The 24,575-nt window shown below is 39.4% G+C and overlaps 1 protein-coding gene across 3 annotated transcripts in view; it reads left to right on the forward strand.

The window, feature by feature from the left end:
- Positions 1–22,173, forward strand: part of cpne5b (copine Vb) — a 130,034-nt gene extending 107,861 nt beyond the window's left edge. For all 3 annotated transcript variants that reach the window (XM_058631882.1, XM_058631884.1, XM_058631885.1), the window contains 9 exons: positions 335–388; positions 907–968; positions 6,024–6,070; positions 7,407–7,588; positions 7,826–7,953; positions 9,501–9,603; positions 17,004–17,061; positions 17,618–17,691; positions 18,388–22,173. In XM_058631882.1, the coding sequence (XP_058487865.1) occupies positions 335–388; positions 907–968; positions 6,024–6,070; positions 7,407–7,588; positions 7,826–7,953; positions 9,501–9,603; positions 17,004–17,061; positions 17,618–17,691; positions 18,388–18,579 (900 nt within the window). In that variant the 3' untranslated portion in view covers positions 18,580–22,173. The remainder of the gene's footprint in view (positions 1–334; positions 389–906; positions 969–6,023; positions 6,071–7,406; positions 7,589–7,825; positions 7,954–9,500; positions 9,604–17,003; positions 17,062–17,617; positions 17,692–18,387) is intronic.
- Positions 22,174–24,575: the final 2,402 nt, after the last annotated feature.

The following is a 24,575-nucleotide window of genomic DNA, read 5'->3' on the forward strand; positions in this document are numbered from 1 at the left end:
TTTTCACAATTGATTTATCACATTGATTTCTTTTTCTTAAATTAAAATGATTTATCTGATTTTCCAGCTTCTTAAATGTGAAATATTTTCTGTCTAACACAGAAATTGAGGGAGCAAACATTAATATTTAGTGTGTAGACAATGGACAAAACTGACTGATTTTATTTTCACCATTTCTGACCAAACAATTTATCAATGTATAGAGAAAATAATTGACAGATCACTCTTAAATGAAAATGATCACTAGCTGCAGCCCTAATTCATTATTACTGTGTAATATTAAAATATGATCTACAAATGATAGCTTACATGTTTCTCCCATTGTGGATTTTAGGTAATAAACACCAAGAAGAAAATGAAGAAAAAGAAATATGTCAACTCTGGAACTGTGAGTATGACGCTGTCTCATTTTCTGCTGCACACTTATTTTCCTCCATTGCAATTCTAATTCAGGTGATTTAGAGGAAAGTGTGAAATTAATTTTATGCTCCTCATCAATTCTCTATCTCACACCAATTAATTTAATTGTGCAGTCAAAAGTAAGTACAAAGGTTGTTATTCACTAGTTTTCAGCAACGCTTAAGGTGATGAATGTTGTGTATTTTGAGGGGAAAGGCATGAAAATGAGACATAATGAGGGATAATGGTGCTGCAGAACATCGAATCTGAGCGATCACGGTGGACAACAACCACACACCCCGTATACAAGTGTGGGCTTGTGCAAGTAATGATTAAAACTCTGTCTCCCCCTGCTCTTCAAATGTATCTACTGGCAATAAAAATGAATTAATCATCCCATCCTCCCCCACCCCCCATAGAGACCATCAAGTGCTTGAACCCTAAAATGTGTATTTACAAGGAAAACATCAGGATCTAATTAAAATCTTGACTTTCCTTTCACTTCAGGTGACCCTGCTCTCGTTCTCAGTGGAGTCGGAGTTTACATTCTTAGATTACATCAAAGGCGGGTGAGTGGAAACCACTATCTGCATATTCAAAGAGAACATTTATGGTCATAAATGTTGCAGTAGGTTTTCATTCGAGGACAATATGTGTTGTTTTATTTATTGCATGCTGTGGTGGCTGCTGCTAAAAACCTTTATTGTGGGGGGATGGGATGCAATATTGTGAGCAGAGTTATTGTGCTTTTGAAATTCTCATTAGTTTTTATCGTTTTACTCATTCAATCAAGGCAAAATATAACAACAAAAATCACCAAACTAAATTCATATTTTCTCACTTTTACTTAACCCTCCTGTTATCCTTGGGGTCAATTTGACACAGAATTACACAAGTGTAACACAGGATTGATTGACAATTTAAACTATGCTTTAAATAACAGTCAAACCAGGTGGGGTCATTTTTGCCCCCAGAGGACAAAATGTGTATGGCAATCAGGAGGACATTATGAAGGTTAAAACTTCACAGAATCAGTTATCCACTGTGATTTTGTTTGACTTAGTTATGTCATAAGTTCACGGAAGGAACCTCCTGCCAGATAGATTTCAAATAAGCTGGCAAGAGCTAAAAAGTCTTCAAAGAGAAGATCAGCCCTTCAACCTGAGGTTGTTTTCAGAGCAGGAGGTTCAAATGTGAATATCAAGCAATCCCCAGGTGAAATGTGCTTTCCAGGCAGGATGGGCAGCACTTTGATCTGCACTGTCCCACCACAGCAGGATGACTGTCAGGGGTTTTATGGGCTGTGGCAGGACTGACAAGTGTGACAGATTTTTCTGACAGTTCTTGGCTTCAACTGATCTATGATACAATAACCTGAAGTTTTAGTGGCCCCTCTTCAAAAAAAAAGAAAGAAAAAAAAATCATCCTTATCATATTGCCCCACTCACTCTGAGATTACATTTGCTGAGTGACACATCAAAAACCTGGTTATTGCATTTGTGGATTCTGCTCATATGGAGAAAATTGATGAAGGCTTAGAAGGTGTGCCACTCGGAACTGTGTGAGCTTTGTGCTGCATGGACACGGAAAAGAAGAAAAATGTATTTGCTTCTAACCTAACCTTAACAAATGAAGTTAATTCAGAGTAAGTTGTAAGTAAGTTGATTTGTCTTCATACAACTCGCTGACTTTAAATGAATTTCATTCATTTAGTTTGGAAAAATGAAAAACCCTACATGTGAAAATCTTCTGTTATCTGCTTAACTTTGGACATTGATGATTTAAGCTAATCTTTTTTGAAAACCACTGAAATCAAAAGAGGGCAAGGAACAATTTGGTGATTTAAATGGCTCAAAATAATTGTTACCTCAGTCAACAGTGAGGGGAAAGCTGTGGAGCGCTGACTGAGATGAAAAGAGCTGAACAATAACAAAAAACGACAACATCTATTTTCACTGACCTCAGCTCAGTGCTCTCATATTAGGTTTTCAAATCCTCACATTTGAATGATTGGAATGACGTCATGGTGAAGTGGTATTGTATAAAGGCCAAGGAGAGGTGAGTTAGTGTTTCAATACGCCAAACATTCATTTTAGTGAAAGAAAATGTTGCTTTTTTTCCACAGGCAAAATCAGATTAGCCTCTGTTATGGTTGAACTTGGAAAGATCTGGGCAAAAGTGAGGATAAATAACTTTTGTTATACCCAATTCTCTCTGGTCAAAACGATCTGTTTATACCTGGGTTATATTGTGTTTAATTGGTTTTCACTTTCAGGTCAAATGGCTTTGCAATGCATGGAGGTTTCTTGTGGGATTCGGCTTCTATCAGCAATGCACTTATGTAAGACCTGGATGAACCAGACTGGGTTTCTGCCACATTTGCTCATTAAATAAGGGGGAGCTTTCACACCACAGCTGTTTAGTCCGCTTTAAACGGACCAGAGTTCATTTCCTCGGCTAGTCCGCTTCGTTTGAGCAGGTGTGAAAGCTCATCTGAACTCTGGTGCAAACTCTGGTCTGCCTGAAAACATGTCTGCCAGTTCACTTGCAAGTGAACCCTGGTGCGGTTCGCTTACAGTGGGAAATGCAAACGACTATCCAGCCAACCAAAGAGAGGAAGTGAGCATAGGTCACTGCCTCGCCTACTGCTCATACTGGGCTGCTTCTTGTGAAAAACCAATTAACTTTGAACACCAAAGTAAAAACAGAAAACCCAAGACTGCATACATTTGTGTTGCTCCATTGTTTGTTTTTGCGGTGAACAAAACAGCTGAAGGGGATGGATTTCCATTTTTGTTCCTGGCCAATTGATGAGCCGGGTTTTCTTCTTCCTTATTCTTTTGTTCTTCCTGATCTGTGCTCGTTTAAGTCAATACCGCCTCAAACCAGCAGCTGTTGTAACTGCGTGATGTTGTTGTGGCGGTTTGGTCCACTTACAAAAGTGCAGTGTGATAGTGAACCAAACCATTTTTTGGCATTCCCTGCCCAATCGAACCAAGTCCCCCAGACTATCCTGGTTTGAAAGCGCCCTAAGGTCCTATGTGGGGCAGCCCTAGCATTTCTTGATCTTCCTCATTTTTGACATCGATGTCAATTCCTGCACTTCCATTGCTCTGGAATGGACCAGCCAACATGTCCCTATAAGGTCAAAATATCGTCTCACACACACACACAGAAGCTTGTTTTTTTATATCTTAGTGAGGACAGCTCATAGACATAATGCATCCCCTAACCCCTTACCCTAACAACAACCATCACAACTAAGTGGCTAACCCTAAACTATACCCAATTCTAATCCTAACGCTAAAACCAAGTCATCCCCCTGGTTTGTACGTTTGCGTTGGACCTCACAAAGATATGAATACAAGCTCACACACACATAAAGAAAAACCTAAATTACAAATGTGGAAAAAAAGGTGTTACATTTCATTTCCTAGCACGCATATACACTTTCAAACCACAGTGTCATACAGACAGAAATACTAAGTAGTTGTGAATTAATAAGTCAAGTCTAATTAATGCTAAGGTTAGCAGGGTCAGACGGTGGCATATTCTCGCTCCACACCTCATACCGAAAGGTCACTGTGAATTCAATAATTTTATTATCATCCTTTAGCCTCTGTCTCTCTCTCTGTTTCTAATGAGAGGCTGTCGTTAAGGCCCCTAAAGGCTTCGTCTCATGTGTCATAAATTAGTAAGAAGACGGGAGTGCTTCATCAGCAGGGAAAATTGGATTATGATTTGCTCTTAAGTGCTCCATCAGTATAATTGCTTATTACCAAGCCCAGGCTCTTCTGCAGCTTCTGCTTCACACCGACATGGAGGTGAAAGCCATATCGGCTGCTCGTGGTAATAACTCCGTTCTGTCTGAATGCAGATGAAGACAATGGCAATCACATATTAAATATTAAAGTGTTTATAACGATAGCATCATATGGTGCCGTGCAAAAGTCTTAGTCCACCATGACTTTGTTGTTTGCCTTGCTAATGTGAAAATATGATTTCATGTCCATCATATTCTGTGATCTTTGGTATTTTGAGTGGAGTGAAAGTTGGTTTTTCATTGGAACTGGATGTATCAACAAACTTTCAACAAATAAAACTCATGCAACTGGCAGAATAGATCTTTTGCAGCCATTTTCAACATGACATGTTCTCAATAAATACGTTCCACACTAGGATTCAAAGAACCAGCGTCCTGCTATAGAGCTTTATATGTATATTCCACGTTTCATACACAAGGGCAACTCAGTGAGCTTTACTTAAAGACAAAATAACTTTCAAAATTCGGAAACATTAAAATTTACAATTACAGCCCAATTATAACGTAAATAAAAGACAGAGAAAACCAAAGATAGACTAAAATGGAGCATAGAATTTGATAGTGCAGCATAAAACAATGGTTTACTCTAGAATGATCAAAAGAATGTAAAGTGCAGAAGATTGTACTTTAAAAACTTTAATCATAAGCATATGAGAAAATAAGTGTTTTTAACCTGCATTTAAAAATCCATTTGTTGCTGATTTCAGTTCCATTGGTTTGTTCCACTTTTGTGCACTCGACTATCTGACCTGAGTCAGTAGATCTCAGAGCCCTACAAGATGTATATTATTTTAATATGTCATTAATGTATGCTGGACCTAAACCACTTAGTGAGGAGCAGCAGAACTTTAAAGTCTATTCTATAAGTGAGTGGAAGCCAGTGTAAAGACTTTAAAACTGGAATAATGTGATCTGATCTTTTTGTTCTGGTTAAAATTCGAGCTGCAGCGTTCTGAAGGACTTGTTTAATGCTCCTTTTGGGGAGTCCTGTCAGAAGATGAAAGCATGGATGAGCTTCTCCTGGTCTGTTTGGGGCATCAAACCTTTGACTCTGGATATATGTTTAAGCTGATTGAAGGCTGTTTTAGTTTAAACCACCATGCTGGCAGGACAAGCTTCTGCAAAAATAAATGGCACCAGTGTCGGTTTCAAGCCGTCGGAGTTCAGCCGTAGCGGATATCAGTAGTATTAGTATTCAGTAGTAATACTGCAGTATTGCGACATCTTTTATTTTTTAATCAACTTTCTCTCATCCTACTCCAGAGAACACATCACAGTAACATAATGTAAAATAAACGAGCTACCAAAGCAAATAAGTTTTGATTCTGTTCTTCACAACATGGATTCCCATTGCTCTGACTTCTATGTTCGCTTTGATCATGTTTTTATGGCAGTGATAAAAAGTGTTTGGTGATATTGGAATAATGCTCTCCCGACTGTTTTGGTATCCTGGGGAACAACAGCTACCCACCATCTTCACTTTTTTATGAATATGACCAGTCTGCCGGCTTCCTGCCAAGATGCTCTTGTTTTTATTGGGACTGTGGCTTGATGTCAGCCACTGGAACGCTATTGTTTGAGTGGGAATATTTTTCCTTTATTTTCTGGTTATGTTCTAACAAATGGTTGACTCTTATAGTCAGCACTCTGTATGACAGGGTATTGGATTTCAGCGATTGTGTCTGTGTATATTTTCCACTTCGTGTGAAAGACTACTGCACTTTAATGAGGCTTGGCATGTTGTTAGTTGTTCTCTGTCATTCAATTTTGTCCACGTCCTCTCCCTCCACCTCTCTTCTAGGACGCAGATCAATTTCACGGTGGCCATCGATTTCACGGCATCTAATGGTGAGGGATACTAACACCAAAGTGTGTCTGTGTGTGTGTGTGTGTGTGTGTGTGTGTGTGTGTGTGAGGGGGCTTGGGAACCAGAAAAGATGGCCATGCTCTTTCGATTGTGGCTGATGTCTGATTTCACACACAACAAAAAAAAACACACAAACAAATGGGACAGACACGTATATTACATAAGAAGGGTCACAACATACTGTTATTTATCAAATCTTTTTTTATTACACTTATTTTAGAAATATTTATCATTCGTATGTCATTTCTCTCTATCTTAATCTAAAGTACAACAAAAGACCTTGTTTGATGACATCAGGGGGCAGCGTGTGGGATCCTGAGCTTTGGTTCACATCCTGTTAGCATAAGAAAAGTCCAGAATTACAGAAATTATCCATTACAGTAAATAAAAATATGGATTTCTATTGTTTTAAAGAGTTTTGGAAACACAGTGCTTCACTTGTTTTAGGTGCATCACTCAAATTAGTCTCATTGATTTCAGATATTCTGATGCAGATCTTACATATTCTTACATAATAGTATATCTTACATTTTTAGACTTATAGACTGTACAACCGTCACTGTCGACCACATGCACAATTTATCTAAGCATGTTATTCCATTTTTTATTATCTTACTATTTCTTTTTTTTTTTACATAGCTACTATTTCATTTGTAAGTTTAGTATCAGTTTTTCATAGTTTATACTGTGCTGCTGTACTGCATATTTCTCCTCCATAGGTTCTAATAAGGATTTATCTTAATCCTGTCTAATCTTATTTTATTTCATTTTACACCTTGTGAGTACAAAGGCTGATCAGGCAAACAGCACAGATTCAAATAGCAAGTAATTAAATACGTGCCACCTGTATATGTTTAGTGCAATGACAGCTTCCAAAACTATGTGTAATTTGGCTGCCAACACCCGCATGAACCACACTGGGATTAATAAAGGATTTTCCCTTTTGTTTTCTGACATGTATACTTTTAACGTAAAAAAAGAGATCATCATGAACATTATGTGTCATCGTATAAGGGAAGGTCTTTTATAGATGCTCACTTAATTCATCGTTCCGAGGTGTTCACTGCGAGCACCAGCTTTCCTCCCGCGCTGATGGATTGACCTTGTGGTTCAAACTGCTGCTATAGCATTCATTATTAATCATCTCCGAACATGACAGCTCCACCTGACAGAAATCCTGTTAATTGTAATCACTTACTGCAGCGAAATAACAATAGCCTGTGCAAATTGTCATGTCGTTGCAGAAAATGTACCCACGTCTTATCTCTTATACCTTCTATGCCACAGTGACCTCATGATTGATTGATGGGTCAACAGGTAACCCCTCTCAGTCCACTTCCCTGCACTACATGAACCCGTACCAGCTGAACGCCTACGCCATGGCACTGAAGGCAGTCGGGGAGATTATTCAGGACTACGACAGCGACAAGATGTTTCCTGCTCTGGGTTTTGGCGCCAAACTGCCCCCTGATGGACGCGTGTCACATGAGTTTCCCCTGGTGAAGTCAACTCATTTCTCATTTCACCTCGGATTAATCTGTTCCATGAAAATGTATCGAGGCCGTTTCATGCCTTTTATCCCCAACATCCAAAAACTTAAACTAATTTGCGTGATTTGTTGATTTTGTGCATGAAAATTAAACCAGTGTGCGTTTAATTAAGATCTTTCTGCTTTTTTGGTTTGATAGACATATTTACCCAAACCATGAAATTGATTATGTTTTTCTATTCTACAGAATGGAAACATAGAAAATCCGTACTGCAATGGTATTGAAGGCATCTTAGAGGCATATCACCAGAGTTTAAAGACAGTGCAGCTGTACGGGCCGACTAACTTCGCTCCTGTGGTGAACCATGTTGCCAGGTGAGAGAAATTGGCAAAGTAATATTATAATAATATATAATTATTCTACATATAACTACTATATAACACTGTTTAAATTATTGTTTATAAATTAAAGCTGCAGTAATTTCTTATGTTATTATTCTGCCTCTGTTTTGGAAAACAAGCTCTGTCAGTCAATACTATCAGACCTGTCTGAGGGAGCATTTGTTTGTATACAGCAGCAGCGCAGGGGTAGGCGGGGACAAGAAGTGTTTATCTTATCGAATATTAGGCCCAAACTGAAGAGAAAAAAAAAGTATCTTTATAGAATTAAGTCATAATAAGTCATTAATTAATTGACTTTATTATTAATAATAGCATCAGGACAGATTGGAGAGCAGCCGTAGTTCCACTCCTTCTAGATCCAAAAATGTAATTATCAATCCAATTGTTTCTTGCGAAACAACGTAACCTTTTTGAACAGAAATGCAGATGATTTTCTCCAAGTCTGTGTGATTCTTTCTTTCGAAAAACATTACTTTCCACCCTCTTTTCAAAGTCCTGATGCTTAGGATAAGTATTTCCTCTTTCCACTTATTTTCCCTAAGTGAATTCTGTACGTTTTTGTTCTTTCTTCATGATTTATGCATTATTCATATTGTTTAAAAAAGAAAAAACCCCATAATGACAGAAAGACTCATTAAACCTTCACATTTGTTTTGACAGTGTTTCTGTGCAGAGAAAATAATGCACTGTATGGTTCTTTTCAAAAGACGGCCATAAACGGAACCGTTTCCCATACAACCGTTGAGGAATAATCAGTTTTTGTGCATTCACCGTCTTTGCATACAGATTAATATCATCGCAGATTGTCTACAGGATTCAAGTTATCAAAGACAAAATGTCACATGAGTGATTGTTCTGCTATCTGTCCTTCCAGACACAGATAAGATAATGCTTGAATATGGATTTAGATAAGCTGACAGCTATTAAAAGAGTAGAGTATAGGCCTATAGCCAAAAAACAAATACTTACATATCACTCACAGTTAAAACTAAGAAATATCTGCGCAGACATTGACACGATTTGTTTGAGTTTTGATTTTTCAAGCCTCTGACACGACACACCCACCTCACGCTGCCTCCCTCACCGTCTCATTTGTCGAGCCGTGGCAAAACAATCCTCCATCTGATTACGCCGATGCTCGGGCTCTAATTAAAAATGTCATTCTGATAAATAAAATGGAGTCGCGCATTTGAAGCTGTGGCAGGGAGCCACTGCTGTATGAATCCACAATCAGCATCAGTGTTTTACATTTAAATAGGTCAAGTGAAGCAGGGAGGAGATTTCAACAAAGGTGTGAATCAAATCCGGTTTTGTTTTAAACTGGATTGTTTGGACCGATGAATCAGTGCGTGCTCATGAGGCTTGTTGTGATTGTACAAAGACAATGTTTATTTAATTTGCGTGTGTGGGGGGGGGGGGGGGGGTGTACCACATACTTATTTTGTTCAGATTTGTTTTTGTATTCAAGAGATTAAACAGAATGTTTGTGTGTGTGTGCATGTACACGTGTGTGCGTGTAGGTACGCAGCAGCAGTGCAGGACGGCTCTCAGTACTTTGTGCTCCTCATCATCACAGACGGCGTCATCTCCGACATGGCCCAGACCAAAGAGGCCATCGTAAATGTAAGAATGGGGAAGGGAAAAACACTCCGGGCTTTCCTACGAAGGAAAATATGCCAAATAAGACAGAGAAATGCCTTTGAAGAAAATGGTGCTGTGGAATTTATTCTGTACACTGAAGCAAAGGTTGTGAAAGTCTCTCCTGTTTGCCTAGCAACCTTACGCTGATGACAAAAGTTTCTGTTCTGAAAACTAAGGAGCAGCCCATCACATAATCAATTTCACATTCAGTTATTTTACAAATTATACAGGAAGAGACAAGTAAACATAACACAAATAATTGTTGTTGACATTATGTGAAGTTAGTGTGTGTCATGTCTATTTTGAAATTTCAAGATCAATTCATAAACCTCATACATTCTTAAATAAATGTGCCTGAAAATGACAGCAAACTTCATCAAGGCATAAGGGATGTTTGTTGTCTTATCGTGAATCGATCTCTACTTTCTCCAAAGGGTAAAGATGTGTTTGTATCTCACTTGAAAAAGGCCCTGAACATAGTTCTTGAAAATTGATTTTGTATTTTAAATATTGTGCTTCATTCCCCTGAGCTTTGCCCAAAACTCTTTTCCTTTCACAGCTTTGAATAACAGAAGGTGCGTCTGTTTTCTTTTCCCTTGGACTCTTGCTCTTTTCTACCGTCCTCCTCTTCAGCCAACTGCCGCCGGCATAGAATTCCCAGCAGACTGGATTTAAAGGGAATTTGCGACTGTTAATCAAAACATTAGAACAGCCACACCTTCCTTTTAAGATCTTGCCTGCTGCTCTGTCTCACTGTTTCCACTCTGACTGATGCTCATCTCTACAACTGCTTCTCCTTGCTGCTCTCTACCGATCCTGGGTGAGGGAGGACACAGTGCTGAGGTTATATAAGTCTTTCCTCATACCTATTCATGCCTGAGGGGTATATTCAACAAAGAGCAGGAGACGGTGTGAGAGGAAACCTGAATGTGCACGACTGTGTGAACTTCTGTGGGTTTGCATTTGCACGTGCAGAATCTTTGTAGGTCCTCCAGCTCTTATGCAGCCGCAATTAATGACAAGAGAATTACATTAAACTAATACATTCACTACTAATGATTATAATAATACACTTTTATACAGCAACTGTAGTGTGTAACTACTAAATACACACAAAAATCACCATGACTCTCTGTTTTCCTCAGTATAGCTGTGTTTAGAATGTTATTTAACCTTCGTATTACCAGGAAGTCCCTTGAGATTGAATCTCTTTCAATCTTAAGTTGCCTGGCAAAATTCATGTGCTGCACACAGGAAGTGATTTATGATTTATGTCAAGACAGATATAGGCAACAGCATCAATGAGCTAACTGCAAAGAGATTGGAGCATGACTGAAAACATCAAGAAGCTCCCACGAAAAGGTCCACAAAGCAGTTTGGTGGGATATACTTCTTGTACCCACCCGTCCCTGTGCTGCTGCTGTATACACACAAACGCTCCCTCAATCAGGTCAAATAGTTTTGCTCAACAGAGCCTGTTTTCAGATGGACGCAGAATACAAATTATTTTATATTGTTTCTGTCTATCAAATGGAGGCAGAATAACGACAACAACAAAAAGTTTTAACAACGTTACAAAATGACCGTGTTCAACAGGAAGCAGTAAAACAGAGATGGTTTGGACCAAACAAACGGGTGACTAAAAGAAAATCTGATAATCCAAAATCTTTCTTTTAAAAAACACAAGGGTTTTAACAAGCAATTTAAAAGAGCCTAATGATGTAATGTGTGTCTGAGATCAATAGGCAGAGTTCCAGAGTGGGGAGGCTCTAATAGCTTAGACTCGATCTCCTTTCGTCACCCTGTGATTTGGGAGTAAGCAGCAGGGATCCATCGGCTGATCTCAGCAGTCGAGCAGACACATACCAGCTTAATGATTCTGAAACCTATGTTGGCACCAGGCCAATTAAAGCTTTAAAAGTAAGTAAATACATGTTTGACATCAATGCAAAAGCCAACAGGAAGCCAGTGAAGGGAGGCTAGGTCTGGTGTAAGGCGCACATACTCGTTTTTTTCCTGCTAAGTAGCCTAGCAGCAGCAGCTGGAGAAGATCGAGGGAGCATCGACTGATACTGGAGTGTACATTATAGCGCTTTTATAGTTTTGACCCAAAGCTGGTGAGCTTGAGCACAGGCTGCTCTCCACACAAACCAGATATTTGGTTCTAACCCCCCTCGATCCCCTGCAGTAACACAGGCTTATGTAGCAGAGTAAATGTGGGATTATCAATCACAATATAATCTTCTATACTACAGAAATATAACATCAATAACTCGGCATCCCCCCCTCTGCTCACAGCCTGGGTCCCACTACTGCCTTTCCCTCTCTGTGAAGATATGAGACTCACTCACTCACTGATACAATGACTTTCGCTGTCTCTCTCCCTCTTCCCCCCTCCCCCCCGATCTAAATCCCTCCGTCTCCCTCTGCTGCTCCATATCCATACTCATTTTATCACAATGTCCTTTCCTGCCTTTGATTTCATTTTCTCTATCTTTGTTTCATCTTCTACTTGTCTGTCAGGGCTTTTACATCCTCTCTTTGTGAGAAGTAATATGTTTATTGAAGCGTAGTTGTTTGTCAAATATGACGCCGATATATACGTTTCAGAGGTATAAATGTGTGTCATCTGCATAGAAATGGTCACTAATGTTTCATTCTTTAAGGTATGACCCAGTGAAACCGAGAAGAGTTAGGGTTCATGAACAAACAATGATGGTCACAGGGTTAGCAGCTCTAGCAGAGAGTAATGATGAATGCACCGTAGGAAGGAGACCACCAAAGACTGCTAGCACCTTTAGCTCGGATTAGCTCTTTACGGCAACAACACATTAAGCCACGGGACTTTGTCTGTGTTGAAGAACGGCACTTTATTCACAGCACTACAGGGTGACGCACAGCCTCTCTTATTATTGTGCGGCTCTCACAATAAGAGGAATAAAGGAATAACTCAAAATATGCAGGGTGACAGAGATATTGTCTCCATAAAAAAAAAAAAACATTTGCACAAAGCAAGCCGATCAACACTTTTCTATGTTGATAAGAGCATTTAAATGAGAAAAAACAATCGGACAAAAAGAAATCAGGGGACATTTAGAATAGATAAAAATGTGCAATTAATTGCGAGTTAACTATGACATTAAATATTTGAATCGTTTGACAGCGCTAGTATTTTATGATATGACCAAGTGGAAGCATGTAAAAGAGTAAGGGTTCTAGAAGAGAAACCCTGTGGAATTTGATTTACTGAGGAGTGAAAAAAAAATAATTTGCAGTGGATCAGAGGATGTCAGCTGAGGAGTCAATCTCTGATTTGTCTCACACTGAAATGAGTTAATGTATGTTCAGGAATGTGGCCACACACGCCTTCAAATCCCTTGGACTGGAATGGACTCATTCAGGGTGGATTTAGACCTTCTGTGACGGGATCACTCAGGATGAATGTTAATATCAGGTTTGAATGCGGTCCCAGTTTGGGTTGATGCTATTATCGCCGCACAGTGTTAACTGAACTTAGTTTGATTCAATTCACGTTTATGGTAACCATGACTAACCTTTAAACAGCTGGGACACAGCAGAAACACACCAGCAGTTCCAGTTCCTAATTTTGTTCCTAATTTTGAACCGAAAAATTAGTACAGAACCTGAAAAGTTGGTTCTCAGCTGGAACCAAAAAGTTGTTGGTTCTTCCTTGCGAACAGTGACATCATCAGTGGGCGTGTGATATTCACAGTTGTGAAGACGAGCAGGAATTAGAGGAAGTATGAAGAAAAAGTGCCGCCATTGTGTTTACTTCTGCCTGAGTAACATGGAGTAACACAGAGCAACGTCCTCCCACTTTGGTTCCTCCCAAGCTAGTGTGAACGTGGGCTGGTTCGCCAGAAAGCACCAAGGTCCTAAGGCTCCAGGACAGAGCCAGAACCAGAACAGTATCAGTCTGAAAACACTGACAGAGAAGGGAGAGCAAAGCGCAAGTTCTGTAGTTTTCTTCATAGTTTTATTATAATAGCCTGTATTTAAAATATTTCCTAATTCTTTTTGCACAACAATGACACCAAATCCATAGCTCCCCATAAGATTATGGCTGCAAGTCTGACATTTAATACTGGCGCATCTGACAAAATGATATATGGGTGATCATAAGTTACATACATCAACTAGACCAATGCACTAAAATTACCTGTGATTACCTGTGACCCAGGTAATCTCCATGTGAACGAGACAGCTGCCTCTCCAAACACTGTTTATTATAATATCCACCTATTTATGTATGAGTGTATACATGAGTGCAGCCTCGTATACAAGTGCACAGAGCCATCAAAGCATGCACATGCATGACATTTAGCTTTAAGCAGCACACTCAGTGTAAGCCGCTGCAGTAATGAGTGTTGACTGACACTTTGTTTTGTCGTCTCATGAGACGGGATCTCGGCTGACAGTCAGGGTGACGGGAGGACGGCGAAAGTGGGACATCGTGGATTGCCAGGTTATTTTTGGTTGCATTTGAAGTTCTGGTGTGTGTGTGTCTCCGATACGCTCGTGCACACACGTACATCAGCGAATGTACGTTGGTGCGTGCATGTGCGTGGGTGGACATGCACTAGGGGGAGTTGTGCTGAACACTGATAATCGTGCTGATGTGCTGCTGCTTTCATCCCCGTGGCAATAAGAGGTTGCCTGATTTGCCACAGCACATTTATCTTTTGCCGGAGATATAACTGCACTTGTGGTAAGAGCTTTGTGGAGACACATGACTGCAGAAAACTCATTACACAAAATAGAGGGCTTTTTGCATTGAGCCTTTATGTTGCCATCTATCTAGAAATTACAACAACAGAATCACCAGCATGGAGCCATGCAGTCACTGTCACTCAAGCAGAAATAATAGAAAATCACCTCAGTATCAGTCAAACTATCAAAACAGTTATATACAGTTTTAGCATGGTAACATCAGCTGGGGGTTCCCACTGGTCCTTGAGATCCTTGCAAGGCCTGTTTGTCTCTATGTGGCCCTGTGATGGACTGTCAATCTATCCAGGCTGTACCCTGCCTTTTTTCCCTGTCACTTGGGATTGGCACCAGCGCCCTCTATGACCCAAACACAGAATCGAGTCGAGTCGAGTCAAGTCGAGATTCCATGCAGAACAATGAGCGAGTAACGTTAACCAAGAGAGAGAAAGTGACGTGATGCTTGGGAAATGCAAATTACAAGATCTCTGTCTCACTAAAGAAAGATGACTGACAGGATCCCAAGGACAATCACTTGTTCAGATGCAGAGCGTGCTGCAAATCAATGAGAGTGGACATCATGGGCGAAACGGCTCTTACAAGTTGCCCTCCTCCCATCTTAAGCTGTGTCAGCACATTTGGTCCTTGAATTTGAGGGAATTGGTCCAGGGAAGTCTTTGATAAGTTCTTGAATTTGATGTTAACTAAGGTGTTGGAATCCTGATTAGTAGCTCAAAAGAAGATTCCTTCCTAGAATTCTAGGAACAAATTAGTAGAAGAGGTTAACAAAAGTGCATTTTTGGAACTTTTTATTTATCAGGCACACAGAATCGCTTAATAGACCCACAGGGAAAAGGTTCAATGACAAAAACTGGTTTTGTACGCAGGAGATTAGGCAAAGTTATGACAAAACCCTAACGATGGAACTCAAAGATCAAAAACTCACCAAGAAAAACACAATAAATTGCTGGAACGCTCACACTGGTATAAAGATGATCTTGCACCTAAGGTAAGGAAAGCACATCTCTATATATACACACATGCAGGGAGAAGAGAAAATTAGACAGGTAAAAGCAAAGCAAGTAATTAGGGCTGGGAACGCAATCACACGAGCGGGAAACTTGACAGGTCGTAGGGAATGAAAGGCTACCGAAATAAAACAGGAAATAAAAACAAAGTCACAGAAATAAACTACATTGACTGACCCTGACATTATTTAAATCTACACTAAAAATGATCATATATTCACACACACACACACAGAGCGAAAAGTTATAAAATAAGCAAGATTAAAATAATAAAGAGGTGTATTGGAAGATATTTTTTTAAAAATTAAGGATTCAAATTCTTAACATATACGTTTTATAGCATTGTTCTTTCATTCAATTCAGGTGAGTGAAACACATAAATCACGAAATTATGAGTCAAACATTATACTCATACTTACTCAATACAGGGAGGTTGTAAAAGTTTAAATCTAATTTGAATCTTTAATGCAGATTTTCCCAAAAAGCACTGGTGAATTTAACGTTCAAAAAAGACTCTTCTGTTGTGTCAATTTGTTCATCACATGCATCCTGTTCAAATTCTCTGTGGACGAAAAACACATAGAATTCGAAAAGGATCCTGGAGCATTCCCTGCTGTGAAGTGGGATGATGTAACATCCTTGAAATTTAGCTGACTTTAACAATCACCCCCACATCTCTGTAAATCCCCACAGAGTTGCGAGGAATGACGTCAGACTCCCGCTCTTGTTACATGTTGTACAACACAATTAGGACCTCACATCCTCACGGTGCAATTCCATCAAAAGTCAATAAAGTGTAATATCGAAGCTATTTGTCAGCGCCCACACACACACACACACACACATATTTCATAAATGTTGAGCTCTGCTGCCGCTTCCGTCGATTGATTCTCCATCTTTAGACTTTGCCTTTGTTTGCAGAGAGTACAGAGACTCCCCGCTCTTCTATGACCTGCGGTGTGGTTAGGAGTGGCTGGGCAGGTGATGGAGGACGGTTGCTGTTCTGACTGAAGCTGGCACCTCCTCCCTCTACCTCCTCTCCTGGCTCACACATGCCGTCGTATCCTGCGGTGTAAGACGCTGTAACATGTTTGTCTTTTTCACTTTCTACTCCCTCTGGACAAATTATTCTTTTCTTTTTTTTTTGTCCTGACCAGCTTAATGGAATTGTAGATACAAAACATGTTTCATTCTGCCGCCTCGCATTTTGTCATTTCAGGCTGAGAACATAGATTTCATTATAAATGTGTGTGAAATGTATTTAAATAAGTAATAGATGGCTGTTGTTTTTTTTCTTTACTACTAACTGAGCTTTCAGGGGGCAACCCAAGAAAGGAGCAGGGAGGCATTCAATTGGATTTACATCTTACAAAACATCTGGAATAAGGGAAGCAGTAGCCGAAATATGTTTATTTTTTCAGTGAATATGTTCCATAAAATCTCATTATTGTGAGTTTCTGTTTCTAGCTCACTCTGTTTTCTAGAGAAAAGGTTTAGTGTGGTTGTAGCCTACATGGGTGAGCATGAAACTGCCCAGACACTGGCACAGCTTCTTCTTCTTTGATGAATAGCAGACATGTGTACTTGTGTGTTTTGTTCACTTCCTCTGTTTTGCTCTGTGTGCAGGGTGCCAAGCTTCCCATGTCCATCATCATCGTTGGAGTCGGCCAGGCTGAGTTCGATGGTACCCAGACCCTTCATTTTTCCAACTACTGCACGGTCATAATTATCAGATGTTCTTGAAATGTTGTGCTGCGGAGGGAGGCGAATCTAAGATGTTGTTTTGGCAAAAAGTAATAATTTAAAGTCTCCGGCATTATTAGTCAGTAGAAAAATGATTATATATCAGCTAATATTTGAGATTTTAATTAATGTACTCACTGCTCGTACTAACCTCCGTGGCATTAATTCAGAGACACATTCGAGAGAGAACTGCTGTACAAACTCATTTGAGTCACTCGGGGCAGGAATGCGTAGGTAGATGTAAGCATAATTGTAGAAGAAATAGCCGAGGTTAATTGCTGGGTTTGCAGTGTTAGGTGCTGATTATTCTAAATTGCACAGAGAGACCATAATAAAGGACTTATTACTTGATTAATCATCGTCAGCCCAACATCCTCTCTTTCACTCAAATGTATGGCTTTAATATGAGATATAAAACCAAACTGTTTACAGCAGTAATAAATCCACGTGTGTGTGTGTGTGTGTGTGTGTGTGTGTGTATTTCTTGTTTCTCCCAGCTATGGTGGAGTTGGACGGTGACGACATCAGAATCTCATCCCGGGGGAAACTGGCAGAAAGAGACATCGTTCAGGTGATTGGTCGCTTTGTACAGCGTGAAAGAAATTTAAAATTGACTGCAGATGTAGAGACCAAGGGCACAGAGACACAAGAAAGAAATGTTTACTAAGTTTGAGGTTACACAGGATGTTGTGCATATTACACTCATATTATTATGTGGTCTATGTTTTTATATTATCTGTTATTCTCTCCATTGCTTTACATAATTATCTATAAGTGAAGACATTTCACTTACCCGTCTTTATTTCCTTAAAATGCTTTCTCCCCCATTATAGCATTTTCACACTGTACTCTACTATTGTGTTTGGTTTTCTTGTTTGTTTGGTCAATCCGATCCCTCATCATTAGTAATGTATGTATTTCACTGTGTCTATATTCCGGTCAATGTATTATCTTACAAAACGTCTATAAATTATAATGCCAGGTGTGCTACATGTAGTAATCTATGTATTTATGTGGGGAAATTACATGGTATTATGAATAATACATGAAGTACCATCGTAAGGATAAGCTAAAAGTTATAAATAAACTACTTCAACATATTTTCCTGTCGCTCCTGAGAGAAGCCAGGACCTGGGATTAGCTTGTAAAGCTGGCAAAGGTTTACATAAATGGGAATTATCTATTTAATCTATATCATATTGCTCCTAGGATCAACTATTCATTGACATATTTGACAGTACACAAGGAAATTTGTGTCTCCCCCCAGTTTGTTCCTTTCAGAGATTATATGGACCGGACGGGAAACCACGTGTTAAGCATGGCACGGCTCGCCAAAGATGTGCTCGCAGAAATCCCCGACCAGTTTATCTCCTACATGAAGAGCCGAGGGATCAAACCCAACCCAGCTCCACCTCCGTACACACCGCCCGGACACACACACCACCACACGCAAATCTAACACCCACACCCCACATTCCCCACTCTTCTTCTCACCTAGGACTGACCGCATGCAGCAGCCACTCAGAGTCCAGTGGGACCTGAGCCTCCTGTTTCCGGTGCAAACAGGAGATGATGCTCCAGGAACGTGGTGTTGACGTTTGTGCTGTGTCCTCAAAGTGACTGTTGGAGCAGCGTTTCTGTCTGTTTTTTTATTTCCCGTGACACATCACTTTGGTTTCTCTCGAAGAGAGGCCGCAGTCTTTTAATCGACACCGAGGCAGTGACTGTTTCACGTCTAATTTGACAGCAGGTTGGTTCTAAAAGATCATGTTGTGGTTAAAACTCGTGCCTGTCTGTGGTTGTTTCTCTAAGTATATCAGGACATGTGATCTTTAACCTGAGCCCTGCTCGTCAGTCGTTTGTGTGGCCTAATATACAGTGATATTTTAGGCACTGTTTCCCTTCTGTAATTAGTTTTTTTTATATATATAAAAAAATATATATCTGGGAATTATCTCCATTTCTGGTAATACATCAGTTATGGAAAAAACAACAGGTGTGTAGTTTACAGCTTATTACACTTTACATTATTCAGGCTTTTCATACCATGAGGTGTTGCCTCCTATCTTCTTTATTAGGTAAATGTTTATAGGAGCATGTTGTATGAGGATTTAATTACCCATATCCAGTATATTTATTCTCGAATGTTATTCAGAGTGGCATGGACATTTGATAGATCTGTTTTAGATACCATACATTTTTATTTATTTATTTTGAAGTGGCCAACAATTATCTCTAGGGGATTACATAATAAAAGCACAACTCATCACTACATTAAGAATGATGGTGATGTTATCTTGTTTAATAATTCTGATTGCTGCTAGTCATTGTTTCCTAAACAAAGTATCAAATTCATTCATGCAAGTCAAATATCGTTGTGTCTTTTATGAAACATAGTTTGAAATGGGCATGTTTTTGCTTCTCATTCAGTATAGATGCATTCCCTTCACAGAGGATGTGGCACAAAAAGAGCATTATCTATTTAATCATCACCACTTTTAACCTTTTAAACCTCTCACCTTTTTATGTAATTTTTTGTAATGTACTAAACTTACAAAATATATTATCACCTATCAAAGGAAGGGAATATAACAGAACATATATTTAATACTATTTAAACTTGGATTATAGGGAAAACAGCCCAAAAAACCCATTCTTTTAATTATGGGTATTTACTTTGAGGCAGTTAATTTAGTTGCCATTGTTTGGTGACGTCATACTATAGCATAACATAGACAGACATAAAAAGGGCCTTAAATTAGGGTTTTTACTTAACTTTGATGACCTGACCTGTCTGTATTGGGGCATTACATACAAATCTAATTGTTTTACATTTATTAATTTAAAAGAAATATTACTATATAAGTCAGTATTTAACAATCCTGGTTATCTGGACCCATTCCATGTTTTAGATGTTTCCCTCAACCAGCACACCTGATTCAATTAGTCAGCGTGTCACCAAGCTTTGCAAAAGCCTGATCCTGACCTATTTGAATCAGATGTGTTGGAGGAGGGAAGCAGCTAAAACATACAGGGCAGTGAGTCTAGATGACCAGGATTACGAGACTCTGGTACACCTGACACACAGCAATCTTTGGGGCAGGATGGTATCCCAGTGCTGCTAAATGGTTTGAGGAAGCTGGAGATGGGTCTCCACTCTCAAACACGCCACGACCCAGAGACTCCCATCTCATTTGAAAACTGCCATTGATCAGCAACCTCCAATGTCACTTCCACAGTATTCAGACCGTGTTTAGACCTGGTATTAACATCCATCCTGAGTGATCCAATCAGAGGCAGATCCTGCTAGGTAGAGGTCAGAACACTCCCAATCATTGCTGAATGCACCATTCCTAAGCACATATAACCACAATCTGACTTTAGGAAGCATTAGTGTCTGTCTCCTCAGCTGATATCTGCTGATGTGTGGCAATTTCACTTTTTTAGGCCGGGTCATACTTACCAGATTCTGTGTCTGCGGAGAGACACTTTGCTTGAGTGTACAATTAGATTTGTTAAGAACACAATTTTGTACTTGCAAACAGTCATGATGTCGGCGTGTAGGGTGGAGAAGCCAGATTCGATTATATGTGTTTAGAGGGAAGACATCCTGGACGCATTTCAATGCCAGGTGTCCTAGGCTTTGTGCAAATGATTGCATCACTGAGGACAGTTAACACTGCATCTGAATCCGGCCTAGAAGTCTCTGGTGGGGCTCTAATCCCGCAAATAACTTTTAAGGGAGGGCGAGTCCCCGAAATGTATGAGAATCATGCAAAGGTTGAATAAAAGTGATTGCAGCCATACGCCATTTCTATAAAAGGGATTAGCAATATGTACAGTGATTTAACGTCATTATAAGCATGTTAACGTGTAGCTCAAATCAACACTTTCATATTAACGACAACAACATTGTTTCCATCGTTAGTGGTCTTTTACTGCAGCCGCTGTTCTTCTCCTAATTGCCCTGTTTCACTTGGGTTTGTTTACTGCTGTAATCCTGTTCCCCCTCACTGGTGTAGAGAGGGAACAAATGCAAAAACAATGCTACGCTGATGATAATGGCCCGTAAAAGGTCTCGATTTCTTTTTAGACTGACAGAGGCAGAGGCAGAACTAATGTGAGCTGGATAAAAAAAACGTTCTATTCAAATGTCTAATGTAGCAAACTAAAGGCCTTAATGACACAAAAGGCAGTCGCTCCATCTCATTTAGTTCTGTAATGAAGAGTATTCCACGTGGATAAGCACGGCTCTCAGGTGGAAGAAAAAAACAACAGTGAATGGTGGTAAAAACAGCACTCTAAGTGTAGCATATACGAGAAGAAACAGATAACGGTGAAAAGAATGGATTTTCTTTTTAGAATGTAAAGCCAGTGTGTGCATATGTAGATGCCGTCAGCACTGAGAGAAGTGCGGGTTGTACAGCCGATCTTTGATATATTTTTTGGGCAATATTACGGTACTGAAGATGACTATTTATTTATTTATTTATTTTTGGAGTTTGTATGACTAAGCCATTGCTCTTGCTGTCCTCATGTCATCACGGTGACTCTGTCTCCTCCTGAAGCCCCCGGTTTACGTGATATAGGCTGCATGTTGTCTCGGGTAAAATGAGAGTGTCATCGTTAGTTGAAGAAGAAAAAAAGAAAAAGAAAAAAAAGGAACCAGCCCAACCAGATTACATGCATGTAAGAGCCAAATGTGGCAGTAAACTCTGTGGACTTTATCTCTCTTGTGCCTGGTTCTCCAAATATTTTTGTTTGTTTGTTTCATTAGTGGTTAAAAACTGTAGCTAACTAGCATGTCACGATTTACACTTTTTTTTTTTTTACATTTATTTATGTTATTGTCAAATCCCACAGTTTCTATTTGTTGTTTATATCTCTCTCTTATTTTTCTGATTTGCATGACTCCCTACATTCCTATGGACTGATTTTTATTGTACATGATTATTGTCATATGGTGGGTTGTGATATGCTTTGTATTGGACTGCCTTAAATGAAAATGAATTAAAAAAAAATACTTTTATATAAAAGTAGTTATGTCATGCTTTGATTTCAGTGCTCTGTTGTGATTGCTGATTGAAAAGCAGTCGTGTGGGGTTAATATCAGGCAGCTGGGTGCTGATTAGGTGTCTGAGTGCAAACAGCTTTGAGGGGAAACTCCTCGTAAATATTGACATGAAAAGAGCTCTGACAACTCGGCATTAAAGTCACTCAAGCGTTTGGTTTTACATTTACTTTATGATCATTTTCTTGAAATCTTGAAAAGCAAACTTGGTTTCAAAACCTTTTTCATATTAGGTGATAATATATTTAAGAAATGTGTTATATTATGTCATAAAAAAGACCATTATGTGTCACTAAAGACTGAGGACACATGTTAAATTTAAACTCTGGGTTCAGTGATAACAATGCTGGGCCGAAAAACTGTGTTTATATTTTGGTTTGTTGCAACAGCGTCCACAGTGATGATAAGGGAGCTAAGCCAGAAGGCAAGGCTCTCGATTTATTGACGTTCCAACCCTGACCTTTGGTCATAAGCTTTGGGTAATGACCGAAAGAACGAGATTGCGAGTACAGACGGCCAAAATGAGTTTCCTCTCCAGGCTGAGCCTTAAAGATAGGGTGAGGAGCTTGGACATCCTGGAGGGGCAAAGAATAGAACGTATAGAACTCTATGTCAAGAGGAACCAGCTGAGGTGGTTTGGGCATCTGGGTGGGATGTCTCCCAGACGTCTCCCTATAGGGAGGCGTTCCGGGCATGTCCTTCGGTCGAGGAGACCTCGGGGCAGACCCCAGGACATGCTGGGGGATTATATCTCATAGGCTGGCCTGGGACTGCCTTGGGATCCGGCTGGAGGAGCTGGCAGAAGTAGCTGGGGAGAAGGCAGTCTGGGCATCCTTGCTGCTGCCTGACGACCCCGATAAGTGGAAGACATCGGAACAATCTGGCAACCACACCCCTGTATTGTGAACTTTAAGTGTGACGTTAAATAGTGCACTTAAATGGTACTATTACAATATGTTATATGTTTATTACTATGCTTATTAAATGTATCTGCAGTTTGTTGCTTAAAAAGTAATGATATATGTACACATTTTTGTTTGTAGTTTTACACTCAGGGACAAGTCCAGTATTTGTCTTAATGCCTTTTAGATCTCATCCTTAATCTACATGAAAAAATGTCTTTATAATAGGCGCTGAGAATAAAAAGCCCCCCCTCATACTTTCCAAGGACTCTGCATGTTTTTGCACTAATAAACAAACCATTATGAAGCAAATGGGTAAAGATTCACCATCATTTTCCCTTGATAATAGCTTTGTTTTTGATTTTAGCATCTCTATCATGAGGTAATGAGACAACCGAGAGTGCACAAGTGATTTTCCTAACAAGTTGTTACAATCAGTGTGAGACATTCAAGATGCTGAGGGATCAGAGGTGCAGCTAAGATTTTTCACATTCTTAATGAGAGGTTACTGTTGTATTTATCCTAATCATTTCTTATCCTCAGCTCATAATGTATACATACCTCAAGTGCCAATTCACTTAAATTACCCTCTACTGCAATTAACTAATCACTTATATCCACGTATTTATACTGGTCATTAAAAAGTAACAAGAAAAGACAAAACATCCCCTTATGATACAAAGACATATTGTGTTTTGTTCTTCATTTGTCAACCAGACCACCATACAGGAAATAAAGAACACAATAATATGTTCACCTAGCAGATGGGAAACATGCCTATTAGTTTACATATATATACAGTATATATATATATATACATATGTATGTGTGTGTGCGCGTATGTGTGTTTGTATGTGTATATAAAGCATTCCTTTTCCCTTTCAGTTACAAAATTAACCACTAGAAAGAAGAATTAGAATTAGTAATCTTTGCACGCGCACACACACCAATTAGTGATAGTGAATTTGACCTCTGCTTTTAGCCCATCCTTATTACACACTTGTACTGAACACAATTATCGCCACCCGGGGAGCAATGTGTGTACATATGCACTGACATACTGTGAAAGAGGGGCGGATATTATAAGATTGTTCTTTTTTTCAGCTCCTTTTCATTCTTTGCGGTGTTGCTATTTTCGTTTAATTTCTTAACTGAATGAGATAAACTTGACAAACAAGTTTGAAAAGGTAAACACAAAATGCAGTTCTTTTGCATATACTGTACACAACAAACCACTCTAAATTGCATGAAAAGCGCATAAATGGTCAATAATAAATGAATAAATCAGTCACCTACTGGTCAGAAGATTTCGGAACGTTCTACTTTTAAAAGTGCATCAGTGTGTGTAGAATGCAAAACTATGAATGAAATCCATTCACCACTTACAAATTAAACAAGACTGTATTGCTTCTGTTTTCCCCAAGATCCTCCACCTAGATAAGGGGAAAAGTTTGAATCTTTTTTTCTGACTTATACAAGTTT

This window comes from Solea solea, chromosome 6, assembly GCF_958295425.1.
Source record: "Solea solea chromosome 6, fSolSol10.1, whole genome shotgun sequence".
Classification (NCBI taxonomy): domain Eukaryota; kingdom Metazoa; phylum Chordata; class Actinopteri; order Pleuronectiformes; family Soleidae; genus Solea; species Solea solea.